Source organism: Aquarana catesbeiana, linkage group LG11, assembly GCF_042186555.1.
Source record: "Aquarana catesbeiana isolate 2022-GZ linkage group LG11, ASM4218655v1, whole genome shotgun sequence".
Classification (NCBI taxonomy): Eukaryota; Metazoa; Chordata; class Amphibia; order Anura; family Ranidae; genus Aquarana; species Aquarana catesbeiana.
The window spans coordinates 2,910,207-2,933,881 of record NC_133334.1 but is presented as its reverse complement, the minus strand read 5'-3'; the positions used below and the strand labels follow the sequence as shown (position 1 = coordinate 2,933,881).

The window sequence follows — 23,675 nt, the reverse complement described above, 5'->3', positions numbered from 1 at the left end:
TGGATTTTGCAAAAGCATTTGACACAGTTCCCCATAAACGTTTACTGTACAAAATAAGGTCCGTTGGCATGGACCATAAGGTGAGTACATGGATAGAAAACTGGCTACAGGGGCGAGTTCAGAGGGTGGTGATAAATGGGGAGTACTCGGAATGGTCAGGGGTGGGTAGTGGGGTCCCCCAGGGTTCTGTGCTGGGACCAATCCTATTTAATTTGTTTATAAACGATCTGGAGGATGGGATAAACAGTTCAATCTCTGTATTTGCAGACGATACTGAGCTAAGCAGGGCAATAACTTCTCCGCAGGATGTGGAAACCTTGCAAAAAGATCTGAACAAATTAATGGGGTGGGCAACTACATGGCAAATGAGGTTCAATGTATAAAAATGTAAAATAATGCATTTGGGTGGCAAAAATATGAATGCAATTTATACACTGGGGGGAGAACCTCTGGGGGAATCTAGGATGGAAAAGGACCTGGGGGTCCTAGTAGATGAGAGGCTCAGCAATGACATGCAATGCCAAGCTGCTGCTAACAAAGCAAACAGAATATTTGCATTAAAAAGGGGATCAACTCCAGAGATAAAACGATAATTCTCCCGCTCTACAAGACTCTGGTCCGGCCGCATCTGGAGTATGCTGTCCAGTTCTGGGCACCAGTCCTCAGGAAGGATGTACTGGAAATGGAGCGACTACAAAGAAGGGCAACAAAGCTAATAAAGGGTCTGGAGGATCTTAGTTATGAGGAAAGGTTGTGAGCACTGAACTTATTCTCTCTGGAGAAGAGACCCTTGAGAGGGGATATGATTTCAATATATAAATACCGGACTGGTGACCCCACAATAGGGAGAAAACTTTTTCACAAAAGGGAGTTTAACAAGACTCGTGGCCACTCATTAAAATTAGAAGAAAAAAGAGGTTTAACCTCAAACTACATAGAGGGTTCTTTACTGTAAGAGCGGCAAGGATGTGGAATTCCCTTCCACAGGCGGTGCTCTCAGCGGGGAGCATCGATCGTTTCAAGAAACTATTAGATAAGCAGTTGAAGGACCGCAACATACAGGGATATACAATGTAATACTGACACATATTCACACACATAGGTTGGACTTGATGGAGTTGTGTCTCTTTTCAACCTCACCTACTATGTAACTATGTATATCCTGTGGTCTGATGAGAGCAAGATAAACTTATTTGGTTCAGATGGTGACAAGCGTGTGTGGCGGCAACCAGGTGAGGAGGACAAAGACAATTGTGTCTTGTCTACAGTCAAGCATAGTGGTGGGAGTGTCATGGTCTGGGGCTGTATGAGTGCTGCCAGCACTGGGGGGCTACAGATCATTGAGGGGACCATGAATGCCAACATGTATTGACATAGAGAAAAACAATATTAAAAAGCACACTCCAAAACATGTAGTCCTTTAAAATATTGTGGCAGCACTCTTGTCAAATAAAATCCAATGACAAGCTTCCATATACAGTTCATATGAGTCAATAGGAACGAAGGAGATCTGTTATAGCTTGTGTTGTGATATGTTGAAAACACCTTCCACCATACACTTCACCACGTGAGGAGATTCTCCCCTTTGGGGGTACACTCACCAGAAAGTAATGCGTCTTTAGTTATAAAAGCTTCTCCACCGCTCCAACCAAAACTTCCACCAAATACCAGTTACGTTGTATAGGGCTCCAGTAAAACCATGTGAAGGGAATAAATTATCCACATAGTGTAATACTGCATAAACACTAAGTGGCCCCGAGATACGGGGCCCCAAATTCGGTCAACTGTGTCCATCTGCAGCAATGTCATTTCGGGACCATTTGGTTTCAGAGACCCCAAATTTTGGCTGCAGCTTGGGGGCATCTAGGAACCCTTAACTACCGAGTTTGAAGTTCGGGGGACCTATGGCTGCAAATGGGCACAGTGAGGCATGCAAATGGGCACAGTGAGGCTGCAAATGGGCATTGTTGACCCTCTTTTCCACTTACAGTACCTGTGCATTTCTCACCCTCGTCTTATACTCGGGTCACTAAGTTTTTCCCATTTTTTGTGGTAAATTAGGGCCTCGACTTATACTCGTAATGACTTATACTCGAGTATATACGGTAAGTGTCGTAAAGTTATAACATTTATCATCATAAAACTTTTTCAACAAAACAATAGGGCAAATCAACAGAATAATGATCATTATTTTTGGTATTAAGCAAAGAGATGACCAAACAACTTTAATGTTTGATAGCCCAATTTCAGGTGACCCATAATAATGTGAAATATTATAAAATATTATAAAATATTACAGGGTAAACTAAAAAATAAATATATTTTATATTAAAAGATGGACTAGAAATGAATATAACTAAATATCAGACAGATCGCAGGAAAATCGCAAAAATTACCAAATATGACCAATATACCAGGGGAATCAATACTGTAGGTGATCAAACAAAAATGTCATTATTGGCAGTATAAAAAAAACAATAAAGAATGGAAAATAATCTAAAAACCTCAATAGTGTAAAATTGCAATGAAAAGCCATACTAAGTATCACTAATAAAACATAACTATTTCTGGTACAACAATAAATTTCATTCGCAACAGAGAGGTGTGGCGATGGGCACGAAATTTGCGGCCATCATCGCAAATGTATTTATGGCCAAATGGGAAGACAAAGTCATTTTTAAAGAACAACGATCTGAATTGATTTTTTACAAACGTTTTATTGATGATCTCTTTTTTATTTGGGCTGGTTCCTCTGAGACTTTGGATCTTTTCTTACAGCAATTAAATATTAACAATAACAATATAAGGTTGACCTCTAATTGGCATAAGGAAGCAATTCATTTTCTAGATGTAAATGTGTATCAGCAGAATGATAAACTGGAGACAAAGGTTTATTTTAAAAAACTGACAGAAATAGATATCTCCCTACTTCCAGCGGCCATCATCCCCTATTGCCCTGTACACACGGTCGGACATTGATCGGACATTCCGACAACAAAATCCATGGATTTTTTCTGACGGATGTTGGCTCAAACTTGTCTTGCATACACATGGTCGCACAAGGTTGTCAGAAAATCTGATTGTTCTGAACGCAGTGACATAAAACACGTACATCGGGACTATAAACGGGCAGTAGCCAATAGCTTTCGTCTCTTAATTTACTTTGAGCATGCATGGCACTTTGTGCGTCGGATTTGTGTACACACAATTGGAATTTAACCGATCGGATTTTGTTGTCGGAAAATTTTATCGCCTGCTCTCAAACTTTGTGTGTCGGAAATTCCAATGGAAAAAGTCCAATGGAGCCCACACACGATCGGAATTTCTGACAACACAATCCGATCGCACTTTTTCCGTTGGAAAATCTGACCGTGTGTACAGGGCATAAGGCTTAAAAATATTCCGAAAGGACAAATCATGAGGGTGAAGAGGAATTGTTCCGAGACAACTAATTTCTTAACACAATCCAAAATTCTCACTGAAAGATTTGAAGCCAGGGGGTATGACCCACGAGTCTTGGAAAGATTGGTCGAAGAAGTGGGGGCCATTCCCTGTGTTGCGTTTTGTTACAATATGATTTTTTTTATATTAATCAGACATAAGATACATGGGACTTAACATTACACAATAGTGGTTGGTCATAGAGATACTGTCAGTTTTTAAGCTTGAGTAGATTTCTCAAACAAATGCTGATTCATACAATGGGGTTAGATACCATTGTTGTATTCAATTGACAGTTTTTCATCAGGCTATTGTCTCTATAGCTACAGTAAATGAGTAAGAAATTTACTTGTTTGAGGTTCTTTCAGCTCTCAAACTGAAAGAATGACTGTTTGATTACTGTCAGTTGTTGGCTTGATTAGACAATGGGTACGTAGATACAGTTTTCAACAGTCCATTGTTTCTACAGCTACAGTAAACAGGTATGTTTTTTTGTTGTTTGGTAACTATGGTAAACAGCCTGAGACATAAAAGGGGTAAGTAGAGACTGAAACACACACGAGCACACACCATCATGCTGCTTTGAAGATCAGAAGCCCCTCATGATACAAGAAAAGTGCCTGGTCCTCCAGAAGAATCGTTGCCAATGGAGATCATGAACATACAGTAACAGAAGATAAGTAACTTTTAAGTATATTTGTACTGATATAGACTACAGGCTGTTCATTTGCTAGGCATTTTGCTTGTTATAGATATCTGTCAGTCTTGTATTGTATTCCTAAGATTGTAATAGTTTTGTATGTACAGCATCTTTGTATAGTAAAAGCACATTTACACACTGCAGAAATCTCAGATTCCTTGCTTATACCACAGAGTAACCTTGCTAGATAGACACAAGCAAAACATTCCCAGAGATGTATGTTTACAGGATAAGAATCCAGAAATTGCATCTGTTACTAAGAATAATAAGGAATGGGGCTTTATTTCTGGGTTTCATGCCCAGTATAAGGAAGCGGAGGCGATTTTCAAGCAGCACTGGCACATCCTTCATATGGACAAGAAATTAAACATGGTACTACCTCCAACACTGCAATTTATATACAGAAACTCCACCAGTTTCAGTGATAAAGTGATAAAAAAAGTGATAGATTCTCCAAAACGTCCCCAGTCATTCTGGGACTGAAACTGTTTTTTTGCCTGCAGAAGGTGCAAGGCATGTAGGGAGGTCTCTAGACCGATCCGAGGCCTAGATCATTTTACATCTCCTACTAATATTAGGAATTTTGATATAAAACAATTTATCACTTGCAACAGTACCTATGTGGTGTATGCCTTAAAATGCCCATGTGGCCTGATCTATATAGGACGCACCAAAAGGATGTTGAGAGTAAGGATTGCCGAGCAGATTCACAACATTAAAATAGGATTTAAGGACCACACTGTGTCCTTACATTTCAAACTTAAACACAATCAGGATCCAACTGGTCTTGAGTTCTAGGGCGTTGAGCACCTCCAACCACATTGGAGGGGTCTGAACCTCATCCGTGAATTGTCAAAGCGTGAGACTCAGTAGATATATTTGGTAGATGTCCTTTCCCACAAAGGCCTCAATATAGAACTCGACATCAATTGTTTTATTAGTAAGGCTTAGTATGGCTTTTCATTGCAATTTTACACTATTGAGATTTTTAGAGTATTTTCCAATTTTTATTGTTTTTTTATACTGTCAATAATGACATTTTTGTTTGATCACCTACAGTATTGATCCCCTGGTATATTGGGCATATTTGGTAATTTTTGCGATTTTTTTTTTTTTCTTCCTGCGATCTGTCTGATATTTAGTTATATTAATTTCTAGTCCGTCTTTTAATATAAAATATATTTATTTTTTTGTTTACCCGGTAATATTTTATGTCACATCGTTCAGAACGATCGGATTTTCTGACAACTTTGTGCGACCGTGTGTATGCAAGACAAGTTTGAGCCAACATCCGTCAGAAAAAATCCATGGATTTTGTTGTCGGAATGTCCGATCAATGTCCGATCAATGTCCGATCAATGTCCGATCAAGTGTACAGGGCAATAGGGGATGATGGCCGCTGGAAGTAGGGAGATAGCTATTTCTGTCAGTTTTTTTTAAATAAACCTTTGTCTCCAGTTTATCATTCTGCTGATACACATTTACATCTAGAAAATGAATTGCTTCCTTATGCCAATTAGAGGTCAACCTTATATTGTTATTGTTAATATTTAATTGCTGTAAGAAAAGATCCAAAGACTCAGAGGAACCAGCCCAAATAAAAAAGAGATCATCACTAAAACGTTTGTAAAAAATCAATTCAGATCATTGTTTTTTAAAAATGACTTTGTCTTCCCATCGCCACACCTCTCTGTTGCAAATAAAATTTATTGTTGTACCAGAAGTAGTTATGTTTTATTAGTGATACTTAATATGGATTTTCATTGCAATTTTACACTATTGAGGTTTTTAGATTATTTTCCATTTTTTATTGTTTTTTTATACTGCCAATAATGACATTTTTGATCACCTACAGTATTGATTCCCCTGGTATATTGGGCATATTTGGTAATTTTTGCGATTTTCCTGCGATCTGTCTGATATTAGTTATATTAATTTCTAGTCCATCTTTTAATATAAAATATATTTATTTTTTAGTTTACCCTGTAATATTTTATAATATTTCACATTATTATGGGTCACCTGAAATTGGGCTATCAAACATTAAAGTTGTTTGGTCATCTCTTCGCTTAATACCAAAAATAATGATCATTATTCTGTTGATTTGCCCTATTGTTTTGTTGAAAAAGTTTTATGATGATAAATGGTATTAGTTTACAACACTTAATATACAATCGCAGAAGACATTATGTATTTAGTAGTCTTCTGACTTATTGTCTTGATTATATGCCACTTTTTTAAGTGGCGTTCCGGTAATCATATAGTGCTAAATAGGTGGATTTTTTTATATTTTTAAATCTGGGGTTAGTATTACCCCGGAGTGAATTATATCTATGTACCATTTCCTTTGTAAACCTCCTTTTCTAGGTATTGTTCTAAATGGAGGGTGTGAATATTTGTTATTTACTTATTTCATTTATTCAGTTTTAATTTTGAGCCAACTATGAATGATTTAGTTTTGTTTTTATGCTACTATTAGCAGCCGTACGGTGATTATCATGTGACGAAGACGCCTCTGATATGTATTCTGCTGGTAACGGCAGAGGATATGCTGCATGCTGTTTGATGGACGTGCAGTGGCATTTATGACTGATTGGCTGTGATATTTTTGCCGTTTTACATAAAGACCGGGCTCCATGTCAGTAGATCACACCCTCAGATGAAGTCAGGAAGTGACGAAACACGTCAGTGACATGATTTACGACATTGACCGGAAGTGACGTGTGCACTCCATGGGCCGAGTAACCAGGAAGTGGATCGTTGGTGTATACAAGTATAGCAAAAGTGTAGCACTGAAATGACGTGCTTAGTGCAATATGCATAAGTGAATTCCCATAACAAATGAAAACAGGAAATGAGTTATAAATAAGTAAATTAAATACAAACATTCATTTGCTTATAGAAATATTAGACGTATGAATATGTTCCAATTTCCTTTGCGATCTATAAACTATATATCAAATATACAATGTGACAGACTGAGATGAAAAAAATTACAAAAAGTGTCCATAAACAGTTCTTAAGTGTAACAGGTTCTCCGTGTGGATGAAAATGAAACCCAATCTTGTAAATAGGTGAGTAAACAAAATAGTGACGAAAACTACCACCACGTGAAGGGGAGGCTTACCAGAGAATTTGAACACGTAAGAGCATATGCCCCACGTGTCAAACTAGCTTGTATATATTGGAAATTAACTCTGGATCGATGTCCTCAGGCTGGCGTCCCCCATAGATTAAATTCAGAATCGCATGGGATGTAATGCAGCAAACGGACTCAGACTCAGCGTAATTCCATTTATAAAGTTAAATTTAATAAAGTGAAATGACACTCACATGATCATGCTCAGGTTCAGGTCAGGTTCAAATACACTGCTAAAGCAACACTTTAGTGGTTTAACAACTTCAGCCCTAGGGGATTTGGCTGCTCAATAACCAAAGGATTTTTTACAATTTGGCACTGCGTCACTCTAACTGATAATTGCGCAGTCATGCAATGTTGTACCCAAACAAAATTTGTGTCCTTTTTTTCCCACAAATAGAGCTTTCTTTTGATGGTATTTGAACGCCTCTGCGATTTTTATTTTTTGCGATATAAATGGAAAAAGACCAAAAATTTTGAAAAAAAATGATATTTTCTACTTTTTGTTATAAAAAAAATCCAATAAACTCCATTTTAGTCATACATTTAGGCCAAAATGTATTCAGCCACATGTCTTTGGTAAAAAAAAAGTTAATAAGCGTATATTTATTGGTTTGCGCAAAAGTTATACCGTCTACAAACTAGGGTACATTTTCTGGAATTTACACAGCTTTTAGTGTATGACTGCCTATGTCATTTCTTGAGGTGCTAAAATGGCAGGGCAGTACAAACCCCCCCCCCCCCAAAATGATCCCATTTTGGAAAGTAGACACCCCAAGGAACTTGCTAAGAGCCATTTTGAGCTCATTGAATATTTTATTTTTTTGTCACAAGTGATTGAATAATGACAAAAAAAAATAAAATAATTTCACAAAGTTGTCACTAAATGATATATTGCTTACACATGCCATGGTTATATGTGGAATTACATGCATCGATGTCCACCCCAGAATGCATTCTATTGCTTCTCCTGAGTACAAGGATACCTCATGTGTGCGACTTTTTGGGAGCCTAGCCACGTACGGGGCCCCGAAAACCAAGCACCGCCTTCAGGATTTCTAAGGGTTTAAATTTTTAAATTCATTCCTCACTGCCTATCACATTTTTGAAGGCCATAAAATGCCAAGATGGCACAACCCCCCCCTAAATGACCCATTTTGGAAAGTAGACACCCCAAGCTATTTGCTGAGAGGTATGGTGAGTATTTTGCAGATCTCGCTTTTTGTCACAGTTTTGAAAATTGAAAAAAGAAAATTACATTTTTCTTTTCTTTCTTCATTTTCAAAAATAAATGAGATCTGCAAAAAAAAAAACATGCTTCTTATCAAATACCTTGTCTACTTTCCAAAATGGGGTCATTTGGGGGGGTTTGTGCTATCTGGACATTTCAGGGCCTCCGAAACTGTGATAGGTAGTGAGATAGAACATGAAAGACACATAGCGGAGGAGAGCATAAAAAATCCCAAGAAATTATTTAAGTATGTAAACAGTAAAAAAGGGAGGACAGACCTTATTGGCCCCATAAAGAATGAGGAAGGACATCTGGTTACAAAGGATGGGGAGATGGCGAAGGTATTGAATTTATTCTTCTCCTCAGTCTTCACGTGTGAATCGGGGGGCTTCAGTAACCAAAACTGCAGTGTTTATCCTCATGACACAACACAGGAAGCACCTACATGGTTAACAGAGGACAGAATTAAAATTAGACTTGAGAAACTTAACATTAATAAATCACCGGGACCAAATGGCTTGCATCCGAGGATACTTAGGGAACTCAGTCAAGTGATTGCCAGACCGTTGTTCCTAATTTTTACAGATAGTCTACTGACTGGAATGGTACCAGCTGATTGGAGAAAAGCCAATGTAGCACCAATATTTAAAAAGGGCCCAAAATACATCCCTGGGAATTACAGACCAATTAGCCTAACATCAATAGTATGTAAACTCTTGGAGGGGATGATAAGGGACTATATACAAGATTTTAGTAATACGAACGGTATCATTAGCAGTAATCAGCATGGATTCATGAAGAATCGTTCTTGCCAAACCAATCTATTAACCTTCTATGAGGAGGTGAGTTGCCATCTAGATAAAGGAAGGCCCGTAGACGTGGTGTATCTGGATTTTGCAAAAGCATTTGACACAGTTCCCCATAAACGTTTACTGTACAAGATAAGGTCTGTTGGCATGGACCATAGGGTGAGTACATGGATTGAAAACTGGCTACAAGGGCGAGTTCAGAGGGTGGTGATAAATGGGGAGTACTCAGAATGGTCAGGGGTGGGTAGTGGGGTTCCCCAGGGTTCTGTGCTGGGACCAATCCTATTTAATTTGTTTATAAACGACCTGGAGGATGGGATAAACAGTTCAATCTCTGTATTTGCAGACGATACTAAGCTAAGCAGGGCAATAACGTCTCCGCAGGACGTGGAAACCTTGCAAAAAGACCTGAACAAATTATTGGGGTGGGCGACTACATGGCAAATGAGGTTCAATGTAGAAAAATGTAAAATAATGCATTTGGGTGGCAAAAATATGAATGCAATCTATAGACTGGGGGGAGAACCTCTGGGGGAATCTAGGATGGAAAAGGACCTGGGGGTCCTAGTAGATGATAGGCTCAGCAATGGCAGGCAATGCCAAGCTGCTGCTAACAAAGCAAACAGAATATTGGCATTAAAAGGGGGATCAACTCCAGAGATAAAACGATAATTCTCCCGCTCTACAAGACTCTGGTCCGGCCGCACCTGGAGTATGCTGTCCAGTTCTGGGCACCAGTCTTCAGGAAGGATGTACTGGAAATGGAGTGACTACAAAGAAGGGCAGCAAAGCTAATAAAAGGTCTGGAGGATTTTCGTTATGAGGAAAGGTTGCGAGCACTGAACTTATTCTCTCTGGAGAAGAGACGCTTGAGAGGGGATATGATTTCAATTTACAAATACCGGACTGGTGACCCCACAATAGGGATAAAACTTTTTCGCAGATGAGAGTTTAACAAGACTTGTGGCCACTCATTAAAAATAGAAGAAAAGAGGTTTAACCTTAAACTACGTAGAGGGTTCTTTACTGTAAGAGTGGCAAGGATGTGGAATTCCCTTCCACAGGCGGTGGTCTCAGCGGGGAGCATTGATAGCTTCAAAATACTATTAGATAAGCACCTGAATGACCACAAAATACAGGGATATACAATGTAATACTGACACATAATCACACACATAGGTTGGACTTGATGGACTTGTGTCTTTTTTCAACCTCACCTACTATGTAACTATGTAACTATGAGTGAAATCACAATTCTACACCCTTAGAAATCCTGAAGGCGGTGATTGGTTTTCGGAGCCACGTACGTGGCTAGGCTCCCAAAAAGTCTCACACATGTGGTATCCCCGTACTCAGGAGAAACAGCTAAATGTATTTTGGGGTGTTATTCCACATATAACCATGGCCTGTGTGAGCAATATATCATTTAGTGACAACTTTGTGTGAAAAAAAAAAACTAATTGTAATTTTCCCCAAACTTGTGGCAAAATATTAAAAAAACTCCATGGACACAACATGCCTTTCAGCAAAAAGCTTGACGTGTTTTCTTTCCAAAATGGGGTCATTTGGGGGGCCTCACACAAAGTCCCAACCTTTTCCTCTTTTTTTTTTTTCCAAATTATCAGGGATGGAGGAAAATCGCAGTTATTGCCTCATATAAAGTCCCAACCCCAATTCCTTTTCAAGCTACTAGGGATGGAAGCACACTGTTATACCATTTTACCCTCTTTATGATTTGTGTGAGGCTGCAAAGGCATTTAACAGTGTGGAGTGGCCCTACCTCTTGGAAATACTGGAGAGATTTGGAGTGGGGAATAAATTTATAGCGTGGGTAAAGGTGCTTTATTCTAAGCCTAGAGCCAGACTGCGTATTAACAATAACCTCTCCTCTCCATTTGAGTTATATAGAGGCACCCGACAGGGATGCCCATTGTCACCATTACTGTTCGCCCTGGCGGTAGAGCCTCTAGCCATATTGATCCGCAATTCACGAGAGGTGGTAGGGTTCCACAGGGGCCAGAGGGAAGAAAAGATATCTTTATTTGCAGATGATGCGCTTATATATTTAGGAGATACAGCCGCCTCATTGCGAACAGTGATGGAGATAATAGGGGATTTTGGAAGCTTTTCAGGCTTTACCATAAACTGGTCAAAATCAACTTTAATGCCCATAGATCAGCTGAAGGAACAGCTACCAGAGGGGGCAGAACAAATAGTTATAGTCAACAGCTTTAAATATTTGGGAGTGATGGTATCCCCAAATCCGGCTGAGTATCTTCAGCTAAATCTGGGTCCACTGTTGGCTAGACAGAAAGTGAAATGTAACAGCTGATGTAAGCTTCCACTATCAGTAATAGGACGGGCAAATTTAATGAAAATGGTATATGCTCCGCAGCAACTTTATATCTTCCATAACTCACCAATAGGGATGAGCCGAACACCCCCCTGTTCGGTTCACACCAGAACATGCGAACAGGAAAAAAGTTTGTTCGAACACGTGAACACCGTTAAAGTCTATGGGACACAAACATGAATAATCAAAAGTGCTAATTTTAAAGGCTAATATGCAAGTTATTGTCATAAAAAGTGTTTGGGGACCCGGTGTTAGGGGGCTAACGATCTTCTTCTAGGAGCAAGTGAACCTCTTCTCTAGCATATCCTGATTTGAGTGTTCCCCAAAAACCCATTCAGATCTGGAGATCATTCCGACAAGAAAATAATGACACAACAGTCAAATGTCTGGAATGTTCTGCTTTTTACTTCCGTAGACAATCACTTATATAATCAAAACGACATCACAAAAAAAGTTCAACCCTTTCATTAATATACAGACATTACGTATACATCAGATGATTAAAAAGCACCTAAAAATGAGACATTATTTCTTCATACAGAAACTATCAACAAGGAAAAACCTTCATGCGTCATTTCGGGGAAATCATGTTATTTACAAGGATTTGAAACTAACTTTTGATAGATGTCACATATACATATTATTCTAAGATGGATACATATTCTTATAGCTAAAATAAAGGACAGCAAGCTAAAATATCCTTACAATCCCCTCTTTGATCACACATGTATATATATATATGTATGATCTCACTTCCTTATCATGGCGATATTCTCAGCTTGCTTCTGATGATACATACTGAGATAAGTTTTATTGGGAGATGAGGGATCTGAAATGCGAGTGGCTCTATTAATAAGGCACATAATAAGCTTGTACACAAGATAAAGGAAAAGGAAAAAGAATATCCAAGAGAATATCCCTCCAAATCCAAAATCAACATTTCCAAAAGGACTCCAGGTCTGGGCTATGTTATGAGCCTCTTGTTGCAGCTTGGCCACCTCTTTTCTATGCTGAGCTATCACATCATAATAGTCTGGTACCTCTACACTGGTATTGTGTACCCAAGTACGACATTCATAATCCTCAGTCATTTCACATAATCCTGTAAGGGCTGAACTCATGCTTTCAATGGCTAAGTCATGCAATTCTAGTTGTTTTGTAATAGCCCTAGTTTCAACATTAAGTTTAGAAATGTCATCAGAATTCTTTTCCATCATCTCATCAATAATTCCTGAATAATTATTTAACCTTTTCATCAAATCTATTCCCCATCCTGTCCAGGAAGGGAACCATGCCCAGGCCATATCCTTCTCAAGGAATAACTCTCTTGTTACGATGTTTTAATGGATACCTTGGGTGTATACTAGCTTCAAGTAAATGACTCCCATCACTATCACCTACCACCCCCATTATGGGCACCAGTGAGGCCAGGTAACACCAGCCTTGGACCTCTTGTGGAATCCAGGGATAACAAGTCTTTCCACAACAAACATAAGTGTGGTTACCAAACGAGAAGGGCGTATTCACAGCAGTCTCTTGATCTACTGCTGTAACTGCTGCTAAAACCTGAAACAAATGCTGTACAGATTTACTACTTTCATCTTCAGAGGCAAGAATCTTTTCAAAATCAGCCCGTACTCTGACCTCATCGTGGTGTGTTTGATATAAAGAACAAAACTTCTCACTAGGGGCATAGCAATTAGAAATGTTCAAAACTGATTGACTACAGGTATGAGCATTTCTAGTAGAATTCCCTAAATTAAAACACCAGGTAGGATTATGACTTCTATTGATGATGTGAAAGGAAATGGTGTCATTAGTTCTTCTGCTGACATTCAAAAGGTCAAGGGGAATATTTCCTTTTAAAAGGGGAGTAATATTTAAAGGTATAGCTATTAGGGGTATCCTAACAGTGCTAAGGTGCAATTTGCCACAAATCCAACATTTCTGAAAACCTGATTTCCGAGCATAAGCATATTTAAATTTTAACAAAAGCATTTTATCAGCAAAATTATCTTCAATGTCTCTTTTATTTCTAACTTGTATCACTGTAATGTTCTTCTGTGTATATATGTTACCACAAATACTTTTAATCGCACCCAAATCTTCAGGGTGGTAGATACAGTTAGTGATGATCCAAATGGGCGGGAACACCATCAGGGTGATCAGGAACAGGAGGCAGAATGCCTTGCCAGAAGTCTGTGGTGAAATAAGCGAGGTCATCTTCTCTGGCCGGACCTGCTTTTCCAGGAACTTCTCCTTCATCTGCTTGGACTTCTGCTTGAGGGCCTCCTGTATTTAAGATCTCCTTCCTGCTCTTGGGGCTTTGGACAACCTTTTTCACTCGGCTGGCATGGATCCCGGACTAGCAGTTTTCCACCAGGATAGCCGTTCTGATCACTGCAATCACCATAGTAGGAGGTCCAAAGGGATACTCTTGCTTCTTATTTCTGTTCAGCTGTTGGACCACCACGGTGTCTCCCACCTTGAAGAGGTGAGTAGCTTCCTGTGAAGAAAAAAGAGAGGTGCGAGCAACATTTCTTTGACTGTATCCAATATTTCAACCAGTTTTCTTACATATTCTTCCTGTATTAAGTCTAAATCTTCCTTTTCTACCATTAAAGGTGCTCTGGCCTATGGGGTGGGGAAAAATCTACTCATCAAAACTTCTAAAAAAAACTTATTTCTGCCTGGACTGCTGGGAGGACCCTTCTCCAGTTGGCAAAGGTTCCCCCTGTGGCCTTTCTTATCTTGTCTTTTATTGTTCTATTCATTCTTTCTACTATTCCTGAACTTGGAGGGTGATAGGGAATGTGAAACTTCCATTCTATCTTGAGAGTTTTTACCAAATCCTGGCAGACCCTGGCTATAATAGCTGGACCATTAGAGAACATGTCCACAATTATCAAAAGATATTCCTGTCTTTTGCCTAGTTTGGGCCTGTGTGTGAAATCAGCCGTGACTTGTATACCTGCGTGGCCTATTCCGTGGTACTATGAATGCACTTGCTGTTGGTATACATGGTTTCCCCTCTTTGCAGAGAAATCCAGACCTTGGATCTCTCTACACACCCTTTCCATTCCAGTCCCTTAACTCATAATTTGATGCATAATCCTGGGGATCTGCAAGTGACTTTTCAAAAAGGTGATAGGTCAGGTATCAGCATAACAATTTGGATGTCTGCTGTCTGTGAGATAGCAGCTTATTTAGCAGCAGGGTCAGCCAGACCTGCTCATTTCCCCTGGCCATCTCTGTCTATTGGCCTGTGTGTGCTCTGTAGTGTACTATAGCCTAGAGCAAGAACCATCCACAAAAACATTCTGTGTGTCTGGTAGTGCTGTGGACCTGGGTGATGTGTCTTGGTGAATGAGGTTTATGCAGTCATATTATGGCACAACCTCATCCTGTTCTCCTTTTTAATCCTAAAAGAGCGTTTAAAATCACCTCATATCCGCTCAAACTCTGAGCAGACATGTGCTGTGTATGTACATTTTTCAACAAGATTGACACATTGTAAGTGATGTGAAGTGTGGCGTCGTGTCCCACAGTGAAAGAAGTGACCATCTCAACCACCATAGATCAGGACGCTTGAGCGCACCAGGACCATCTTTGAGAAAAAATCTACAGGGCACAGTCTCCCACTATATTCCTGGGCCAGTACTTCCGCCATGGTTCTGCAATTTTCCCTGGCAAACAAGTGAAACATTTTGCCATATTCAAGGAGGCCTGAGGCTCGGGCTGGTAACCATTACACATTTCAACATGGCAAAACATGGCAAAAACATTTAACATTTCATCAGACCATTTTACAGTATCAGACATTTTAGAGACATTGCTTCAAAAACATTGCTTGTCTCAATATATTGTCATTGAAAGAGCAGTCAGGTATCCATTGGCGGCAGTAACCAATCATACCTAGGAAGGTGAGCATGTCCTTCCTATTAAATGGGGGGGCAAACCCATTCAGAGCCACAGCTCTTTTATGACTGACTCTTCTTTCTCCTTTTGTGAGCACAAATACTCAACTGTTTTTTTTCTTGACAACATTGTAACTTTTCCTTAAACATTTTGTAACCACATACATGTAACCATTTCAATAAAGATAGGCTATCAGCTCGGCAGTCCTCCTCTGAAGAACTACAAATCAAAAAATCACCAACATACTGCAATAGTGCAGAACCATGAGGGGCAGTCCAGGGCCCAAGGGTGACTTGGAGTACAGTGACCGTGTCTCCTTGTCTACAGGGATGAAAAAAAACATTCTTTAAATCAATCACAGTAAAATACTCTGCATCGCATGGCATGGCGGTAAATATTGATGGCACATCAGGCACTACTTGGGCAATTGGTACGACTAGGCTATTGATGTCCCTTAGGTCTTGTACAAACCTATAGTCACCATTTGCCTTTTTTTTTTTTTTTTACTGGGAGTATTATAAGGCGAGACAATTTCCCTTAAGATTCCTTTCTTTAAGAAATCCTCTTTCTCTGTATGTAACTCCCTCTTTGTCCTTGCCCCCTTTCCTCTTTTTATAAAAGTTTCCCCTTTGATTTCCTAAGAAATCATTTTGCTAATGTGTTGATACTGGTGTTTGTTTTGGGATGTCAAAACATCCTGCTGCGTCTTTTTCAATCAAGGTTTTTTTTGTTTTTTTTTTCAAGACAGACTTTAATAAGTCTGTATTTAAAGGACTGTACATTTCATCTTAAGTGTTTAAATCCGGCGTCTTGTGTAATGAAAGGAAAACTTTATATAACTGCGTAGCTACTTCCTCTTTTTTACTCCGTGCTTTCTGCTTGTTTTAAAACTACGTGTTTTGTATCCTGACCCTTTGCGGCGTACGCAGCCTCTACAGCTTTCAACTTCTGCGTTGTGGTATGTAAGATTTAACCCTTAATTTACCATCCCATGACTCTGCTAAACCCATCGTGGACAATGTATGGGCTAGGACACTATAGGGAGCCTCGGTCCAGCCGATCTCCACAACACATATATTTATTTTTTCTTTCTAAACATTCTAATTAGATACTAAGTCTCTTTTTTCCTTTTTGCAGTATGCCAACAGGTTCAAACAGTGCCTTCAATTGCAGTAGTACTAATGCCGCAAACAATTCCCGACTATCTATTACAGTCAGTGAGATATTAGTACTTGAACCCTGTTGGCAAAAAGCCAAATGTCCAAATTTTGCACCTGACTACCCCTTTGCAAGAGATGTCAGAAGCAAAAAGAATTATTGAAATAGCATTTTTTAATCAAAAGTTATCCTCACCAATTTATGTATTACCTTAAAAAAAGTGTTATTAACGCTCTACCCATATTTTAAATGGTAAAAACGTCCCTAATGTCACAATACTTCAAAGACCGGGGACAGACTTGATAAGTCTCCCCTGCTCTTCCAATAAGTGACATTACTCCCTGCACTGTCAATCCTTCTTAAAACACAAATTTGTGTAAACCAGTAATACAATCAGGACACTTTTGAAACCTTTTCTTTTTTTTGTACTTTCCCTAAGATGACACTGAACGTCTGATTACAGCAAGGCAAATAAAATATTTTTACTCACTGCATCAATGCCAGAATCATCCTGCCAACTATATATATATATATCTATATCTTATACTTTAGAGTCAAAGCATTTATATATAAATCATTAAAAGTCAGCATCAATACATCACCAAATATTGTAACATCACTCTACGTTTCATTATAATACAATGACAATACAATGCAGTGGAAAGGTGTCATCTTACCTTATGACACCTGACAAATTCCACACAGACAAAACAGATGACCTTATTTTATCTACTTATTTTATCTCCTAAGCGAAAGAAAGGCAAGCAAAGAGGTTTGGGTTTTTCCGGGACACTCTATCAGATATCTTTATAAAACTTCTTACAGTACTGTATTATATTACTTTGGGTTTCTCAGAACCCCTTGGACTAACTCAGAGTCCTTTCTTTTTAGAACTATCTCAGAGTTCTTTGGACTAACTCAGAGTCCTTTGGACTAACTCAGAGTCCTTTGATCCGTCACCCGAACGAATCTCTGCGAGATTCATACATTTACATAAATGTTTTTAACACTACACCTTCTGTTAACCCCATATAAGGAAACGGTCTTTTAAACTAAAGTCACGGTGAAAGAAATAATAATAATTAAATCAGACTCACCGGACTTTAGAAACTTGGATGATGATCTTGGATGATGATCATCTCATGAACAATGACCGCCCCACACGCTGCCACCAAAACTCTGTTAGGGGGCTAACGATCTTCTTCTAGGAGCAAGTGAACCTCTTCTCTAGCATATCCTGATTTGAGTGTTCCCCAAAAACCCATTCAGATCTGGAGATCATTCCGACAAGAAAATAATGACACAACAGTCAAATGTCTGGAATGTTCTGCTTTTTACTTCCGTAGACAATCACTTATATAATCAAAACGACATCACAAAAAAAGTTCAACCCTTTCATTAATATACAGACATTACGTATACATCAGATGATTAAAAAGCACCTAAAAATGAGACATTATTTCTTCATACAGAAACTATCAACAAGGAAAAACCTTCATGCGTCATTTCGGGGAAATCATGTTATTTACAAGGATTTGAAACTAACTTTTGATAGATGTCACATATACATATTATTCTAAGATGGATACATATTCTTATAGCTAAAATAAAGGACAGCAAGCTAAAATATCCTTACACCCGGGTCCTGCCCCAGGGGACATGGATCAATGCAAAAAAAAGTTTTAAAAACGGCCATTTTTTCAGGAGCAGTGATTTTAATAATGCTTAAAGTCAAACAATAAAAGTGTAATATCCCTTTAAATTTTGTAGCTGGGGGGTGTCTATAGTATGCCTGTAAAGGGGCGCATGTTTCCCGTGTTTAGAACAGTCTGACAGCAAAATGACATTTTGAAGGAAAAAACCCATTTAAAACTACCCGCGGCTATTGCATTGCCGACAATACACATAGAAGTTCGTTGATAAAAATGGCATGGGAATTCCCCAAAGGGGAACCCCGAACCAAAATTTAAAAAAAAATGACGTGGGAGTCCCCCTAAATTCCATACCAGGCCCTTCAGGTCTGGTATGGATATTAAGGGGAACCCCGGCCAAAATTTAAAAAAAAAATGACGTGGGGTTCCCCCTAAATTCCATACCAGACCCTTCAGGTCTGGTATGGATTTTAAGGGGAACCCCGCGCAAAAAAAAAAAACGGCGTGGGGTCCCCCCAAAAATCCATACCAGACCCTTATCCGAGCACGCAACCTGGTAGGCCGCAGGAAAAGAGGGGGGGACGAGAGTGCGGCCCCCCCCTCCTGAACCGTACCAGGCCACATGCCCTCAACATTGGGAGGGTGCTTTGGGGTAGCCCCCCAAAACACCTTGTCCCCATGTTGATGAGGACAAGGGCCTCATCCCCACAACCCTGGCCGGTGGTTGTGGGGGTCTGCGGGCGGGGAGCTTATCGGAATCTGGAGGCCCCCTTTAACAAGGGGACCCCCAGATCCCGGGCCCCCCCGTGTGAAATGGTAAGGGGGTACTTACCCCTACCATTTCACTAAAAAACTGTCAAAAATGTTAAAAATGACAAGAGACAGTTTTTGACAATTCCTTTATTTAAATGCTTCTTCCTTCATCTTCTTCTTCTTCTGGTTCTTCTGGCTCTTCTGGTTCTTCCTCCGGCGTTCTCGTCCAGCATCTCCTCCGCGGCGTCTTCTATCTTCTTCTCCTCGGGCCGCTCCGCACCCATGGCATGGAGGGAGGCTCCCGCTCTTCTCTTCATCTTCTTCTCTTCTTCTCTTCTTCTCTTCTTCATTTTCTTCTCCGGGCCGCTCCGCACCCATGCTGGCATGGAGGGAGGCTCCCGCTGTGTGACGGCGTCTCTTCATCTGACAGCTCTTAAATAACGGGGGGCGGGGCCGCCCGGTGACCCCGCCCCCCTCTGACGCACGGTGACTTGACGGGACTTCCCTGTGACGTCACAGGGAAGTCACGTCATGTCCCGTGCGTCAGAGGGGGCGGGGTCACCGGGTGGCCCCGCCCCCCGTTATTTAAGAACCGTCAGATGAGGATACGCCGTCACACAGCGGGAGCCTCCCTCTATGCCAGCATGGATGCGGAGCGGCCCGGAGAAGAAAATGAAGAAGAGAAGAAGAAAGAAGAGAAGAGGATGAAGAAGAAGATGAAGAGAAGAGCGGGAGCCTCCCCTCATGCCATGGGTGCGTAGCGGCCCGAGGAGAAGAAGATAGAAGACGCCGTGGAGGAGATGCTGGACGAGAACGCCGGAGCAAGGACCAGAAGAGCCAGAAGAACCAGAAGAAGATGAAGGAAGAAAGAAGAAGCATTTAAATAAAGGAATTGTCAAAAACTGTCTCTTGTCATTTTTAACATTTCTGACAGTTTTTTAGTGAAATGGTAGGGGTAAGTACCCCTTTACCATTTCACACAGGGGGGGGCCGGGATCTGGGGGTCCCCTTGTTAAAGGGGGCTTCCAGATTCCGATAAGCCCCCCGCCCGCAGACCCCCACAACCACCGGCCAGGGTTGTGGGGATGAGGCCCTTGTTCTCATCAACATGGGGACAAGGTGTTTTGGGGGGCTACCCCAAAGCACCCTCCCAATGTTGAGGGCATGTGGCCTGGTACGGTTCAGGAGGGGGGGCACACTCTCGTCCCCCCCTCTTTTCCTGCGGCCTGCCAGGTTGCATGCTCGGATAAGGGTCTGGTATGGATTTTTGGGGGGACCCCACGCCATTTTTTTTTTTTGGCGCGGGGTTCCCCTTAAAATCCATACCAGACCTGAAGGGTCTGGTATGGAATTTAGGGGGAACCCCACGTCATTTTTTTTTTAAATTTTGGCCGGGGTTCCCCTTAATATCCATACCAGACCTGAAGGGCCTTGTATGGGATTTAGGGGGTCTCCCACGTCATTTTTTTTTTGGTTCGGGGTTCCCCTTTGGGGAATTCCCATGCCGTTTTTATCAATGAACTTCTATGTGTATTGTCGGCAATGCAATAGCCACGGGTAGTTTTAAATGGCTTTTTTTCCTTCGAAATGTCATTTTGCTGTCAGACTGTTCTAAACACAGGAAACATGCGCCCCTTTACAGGCATACTATAGACACCCCCCAGGTACGAAATTTAAAGGGATATTACACTTTTATCGTTTGACTTTAAGCATTATTAAAATCACTGCTCCTGAAAAATTGGCCGTTTTTAAAACTTTTTTTTGCATTGATCCATGTCCCCTGGGGCAGGACCCAGGTCCCCAAACACTTTTTATGACAATAGCTTGCATATAAGCCTTTAAAATTAGCACTTTTGATTTCTCCCATAGACTTTTAAAGGGTGTTCCGCGGCATTCGAATTTGCCGCGAACACCCCAAATTGTTCGCTGTTCGGCGAACTTGCGAACAGCCAATGTTCGAGTCGAACATGAGTTCGACTCGAACTCGAAGCTCATCCCTAGTGGTGAGATGTCTGTACTTTTAACAGATGTTGCTCTATTAAAGTCTCTACGTTTAGCTGCTATGTTATCATACCTTGATGATGATGATGATGAAGCAAGCAAGTTGGGTTCACTGAAGCTGGGATCATTTCTCGTCTAGGCTTGATCATTGATGAACCTGCAAAAATATGCGAATGGAGAAAAAGATACGTTATAGTCTCTTTTGTACCTTGAGCCCTGTTGTGCTCATTTCTCTTGCAGGCCGTATGGCAGTTTAGACACCACTGGATTGACACCATGAGCAGTGTCCAGGAAGATTAGTCCAGGTAGACGTGGGTCTGTCTTTGCCAACTCCAGCTCCATCAGAAGGCCACTCAGATCTTGGAGCTTGTGATAGTCTTTGTTCCCTATTTTGGGAAGTTTTGCAGTCTCTTGAATAGAGCGCTTTCTATGGCTTCAGAGCTACCATAGGCTTGCTCAAGTCTTGCCCATGCAGCAACAAGACCAGCATCTGGGTGGTCAACATGCATTGTTCTCAGTCTTTTAACACAATCTTCAGATTCTGGCCCCAGCCACTTTATGAGCAAATCAAGTTCCTCCTTGGTAGTAAGGTTGAGATCAGCAATGGCAGCTTTAAAGGTTGATCTCCAGGCCCTGTAGCTCAACGGACAGTTGTCAAACCTTGAGAGGGTAGTGTTAATGAGCTCATGGTGTACCATATATCTGGCAAAGTCATTCAAGTCTGATCTCTCACTCTTCGGTGCCAAATTAACTTGTGGAACCCCTCGGTGTGAAAGTTCTCTGGTGAAGTAGGGTGAGGTTTACCAGGATGAAATGATGTTGCAAGAGCGTTTAACTGTGGTGTAGTCCCTAAAGATTGTGCTGGCTGTGGCTTGAGCTGCGGCTTGTCCCTGGAAGTCACCTTGTTGTCAGCAAGAGGTGATGCGGTTTGTTTCATAGATGCACTTGTGTTTGTAGACTTGAAGAGGCTCAGGCATTTGGAGCTGAGAGGTCTCTGTGTTGGGAGTCAGAACAGTGTTGTTAGTAAGACATACAGGAGATAACTCTGTGTCATTGCAAACATTATGCTTTAGTACATATTCACTGGTGCGTTCAACTGGGTCTTGCAGTTCCGCTGGGATGGACCCGTCTGAGTTAGCACTTTCTCCCATCGCTTGTTCGAGAACTCTCAGCCTTGCTAGGGCAGCTACTTCTTCCTTTTCCATATACAGAATCTTTAATTGGGAATCTGCCTCTGCTTGTTGAGCTTTCATCTTTACCTTTTGTGTTTCTATTTCTGCTTCCTTTCTGGTAAAGGAGCTTTGCACTTTATTTGCTTCCAGACTTGCATGGGCCTCTATTAGCTTGTCGCTTAATGTTGAACTTCTGGAGCGAGAGGACCTAGAAGAACATGCCGTGTGCTTGGTTGATGTGGATCTGTGAGATCTGGTCTCCTGCAGTTGAGCAATGCGGAGTTCTGCCTTACACTGGGCATATTGCACTAAGAGATCCCTTTGTTGGTTTAGTGCATCAGTCCTGGTCAGTTCTGCTGAAGATTCCTCTATATTACAGTCCTGCAAGAAAGCTGTGTATTTTGCAAACAGCCGCTGGTAGCGTTTGTATGTGGCAGATAAGCGATCTATAGAGTCTCTTAGTTCAGCTTGTCGATCATTAAGGTGTGACAAAACTGACATGCAGTGTGAAGTTCTGTCCCATAAGTCTGACAGATTGCTGGAGAACTCATCTCTAGTGATTTCATCGTTTTCTCTGAGTTTCTGTGTCGGTTTTATTGTACGTTTGGGTCTTACACTCTGTTAGGCAATATCTGCAGAATCTGCTCTCAGTACATTTGCGGGTTCAGAGGCATGATGAATCTGCATTTGTTCAGCCACAAAAAGGTCCTCAGCCTTGTCTAGACATTTTTCACGTTTTTGCAAGAAATGGTACTGTCTCTTTAAGAAAACGAACAGCAGCTTAGACAGGTGGGGTAACAGTTCAATGTAGAGAAACAGTTTTTACATTCACATGAGGTGCAGTAAACTTGTGCGACCATGTGCTACACAAGATGGCAGATGGCACTGAGCTTGATTGCAGATCAGGCGCACACATATACACAGCAGGCTGTTGGAATTCTATACATCTTTTGACTATTCTGACTCTGATTGTTGTGAAGGGATTTATCCCTTGTGAGTCCTCTATGCCTGGCCTGTATAAGATATAATCACTGACGACAATCCTCATCAGATAGCTTGAACTCACTAAATACCGATTCCATCCACAAGATGCTTTTATTCTGAACATCAGGTACAGCAGATGACAGGATACAACAGATGAATAGGTTGTGGTATTTATGCGGTCAAAAGATGATATTGTGTGTAGCTTACAGTGCAGAATGCATGTGCCCTGCTAGCTGTGGCTTGTTAGCTGCATTGATGACACAGGAAGTACAAACTCAGGAAGAAGGGTGGAGCATTACATATAAAGGAAGTGTGTCATAACATCAGGGAAAAGGAACATAAGAAACAAGTGCATTACCACAAA

The 23,675-nt window shown here is 40.8% G+C and overlaps 2 protein-coding genes across 10 annotated transcripts in view; one reads left to right on the top strand and one right to left on the bottom strand.

The window, feature by feature from the left end:
- Window positions 1-23,675, top strand: part of LOC141111803 (hemicentin-1-like) — a 368,745-nt gene that overhangs the window by 228,574 nt on the left and 116,496 nt on the right. The gene's annotated exons all lie outside the window — the stretch shown is intronic.
- On the bottom strand, window positions 12,059-18,383 carry LOC141111806 (uncharacterized). Its single transcript, XM_073603950.1, has 2 exons — window positions 17,847-18,383; window positions 12,059-14,179 (listed from the first exon to the last, which is right to left on the bottom strand). The coding sequence occupies exon 2, from the start codon at window positions 13,936-13,938 to the stop codon at window positions 12,985-12,987; it is 954 nt and encodes a 317-aa protein (XP_073460051.1). The 5' UTR covers window positions 13,939-14,179; window positions 17,847-18,383; the 3' UTR covers window positions 12,059-12,984.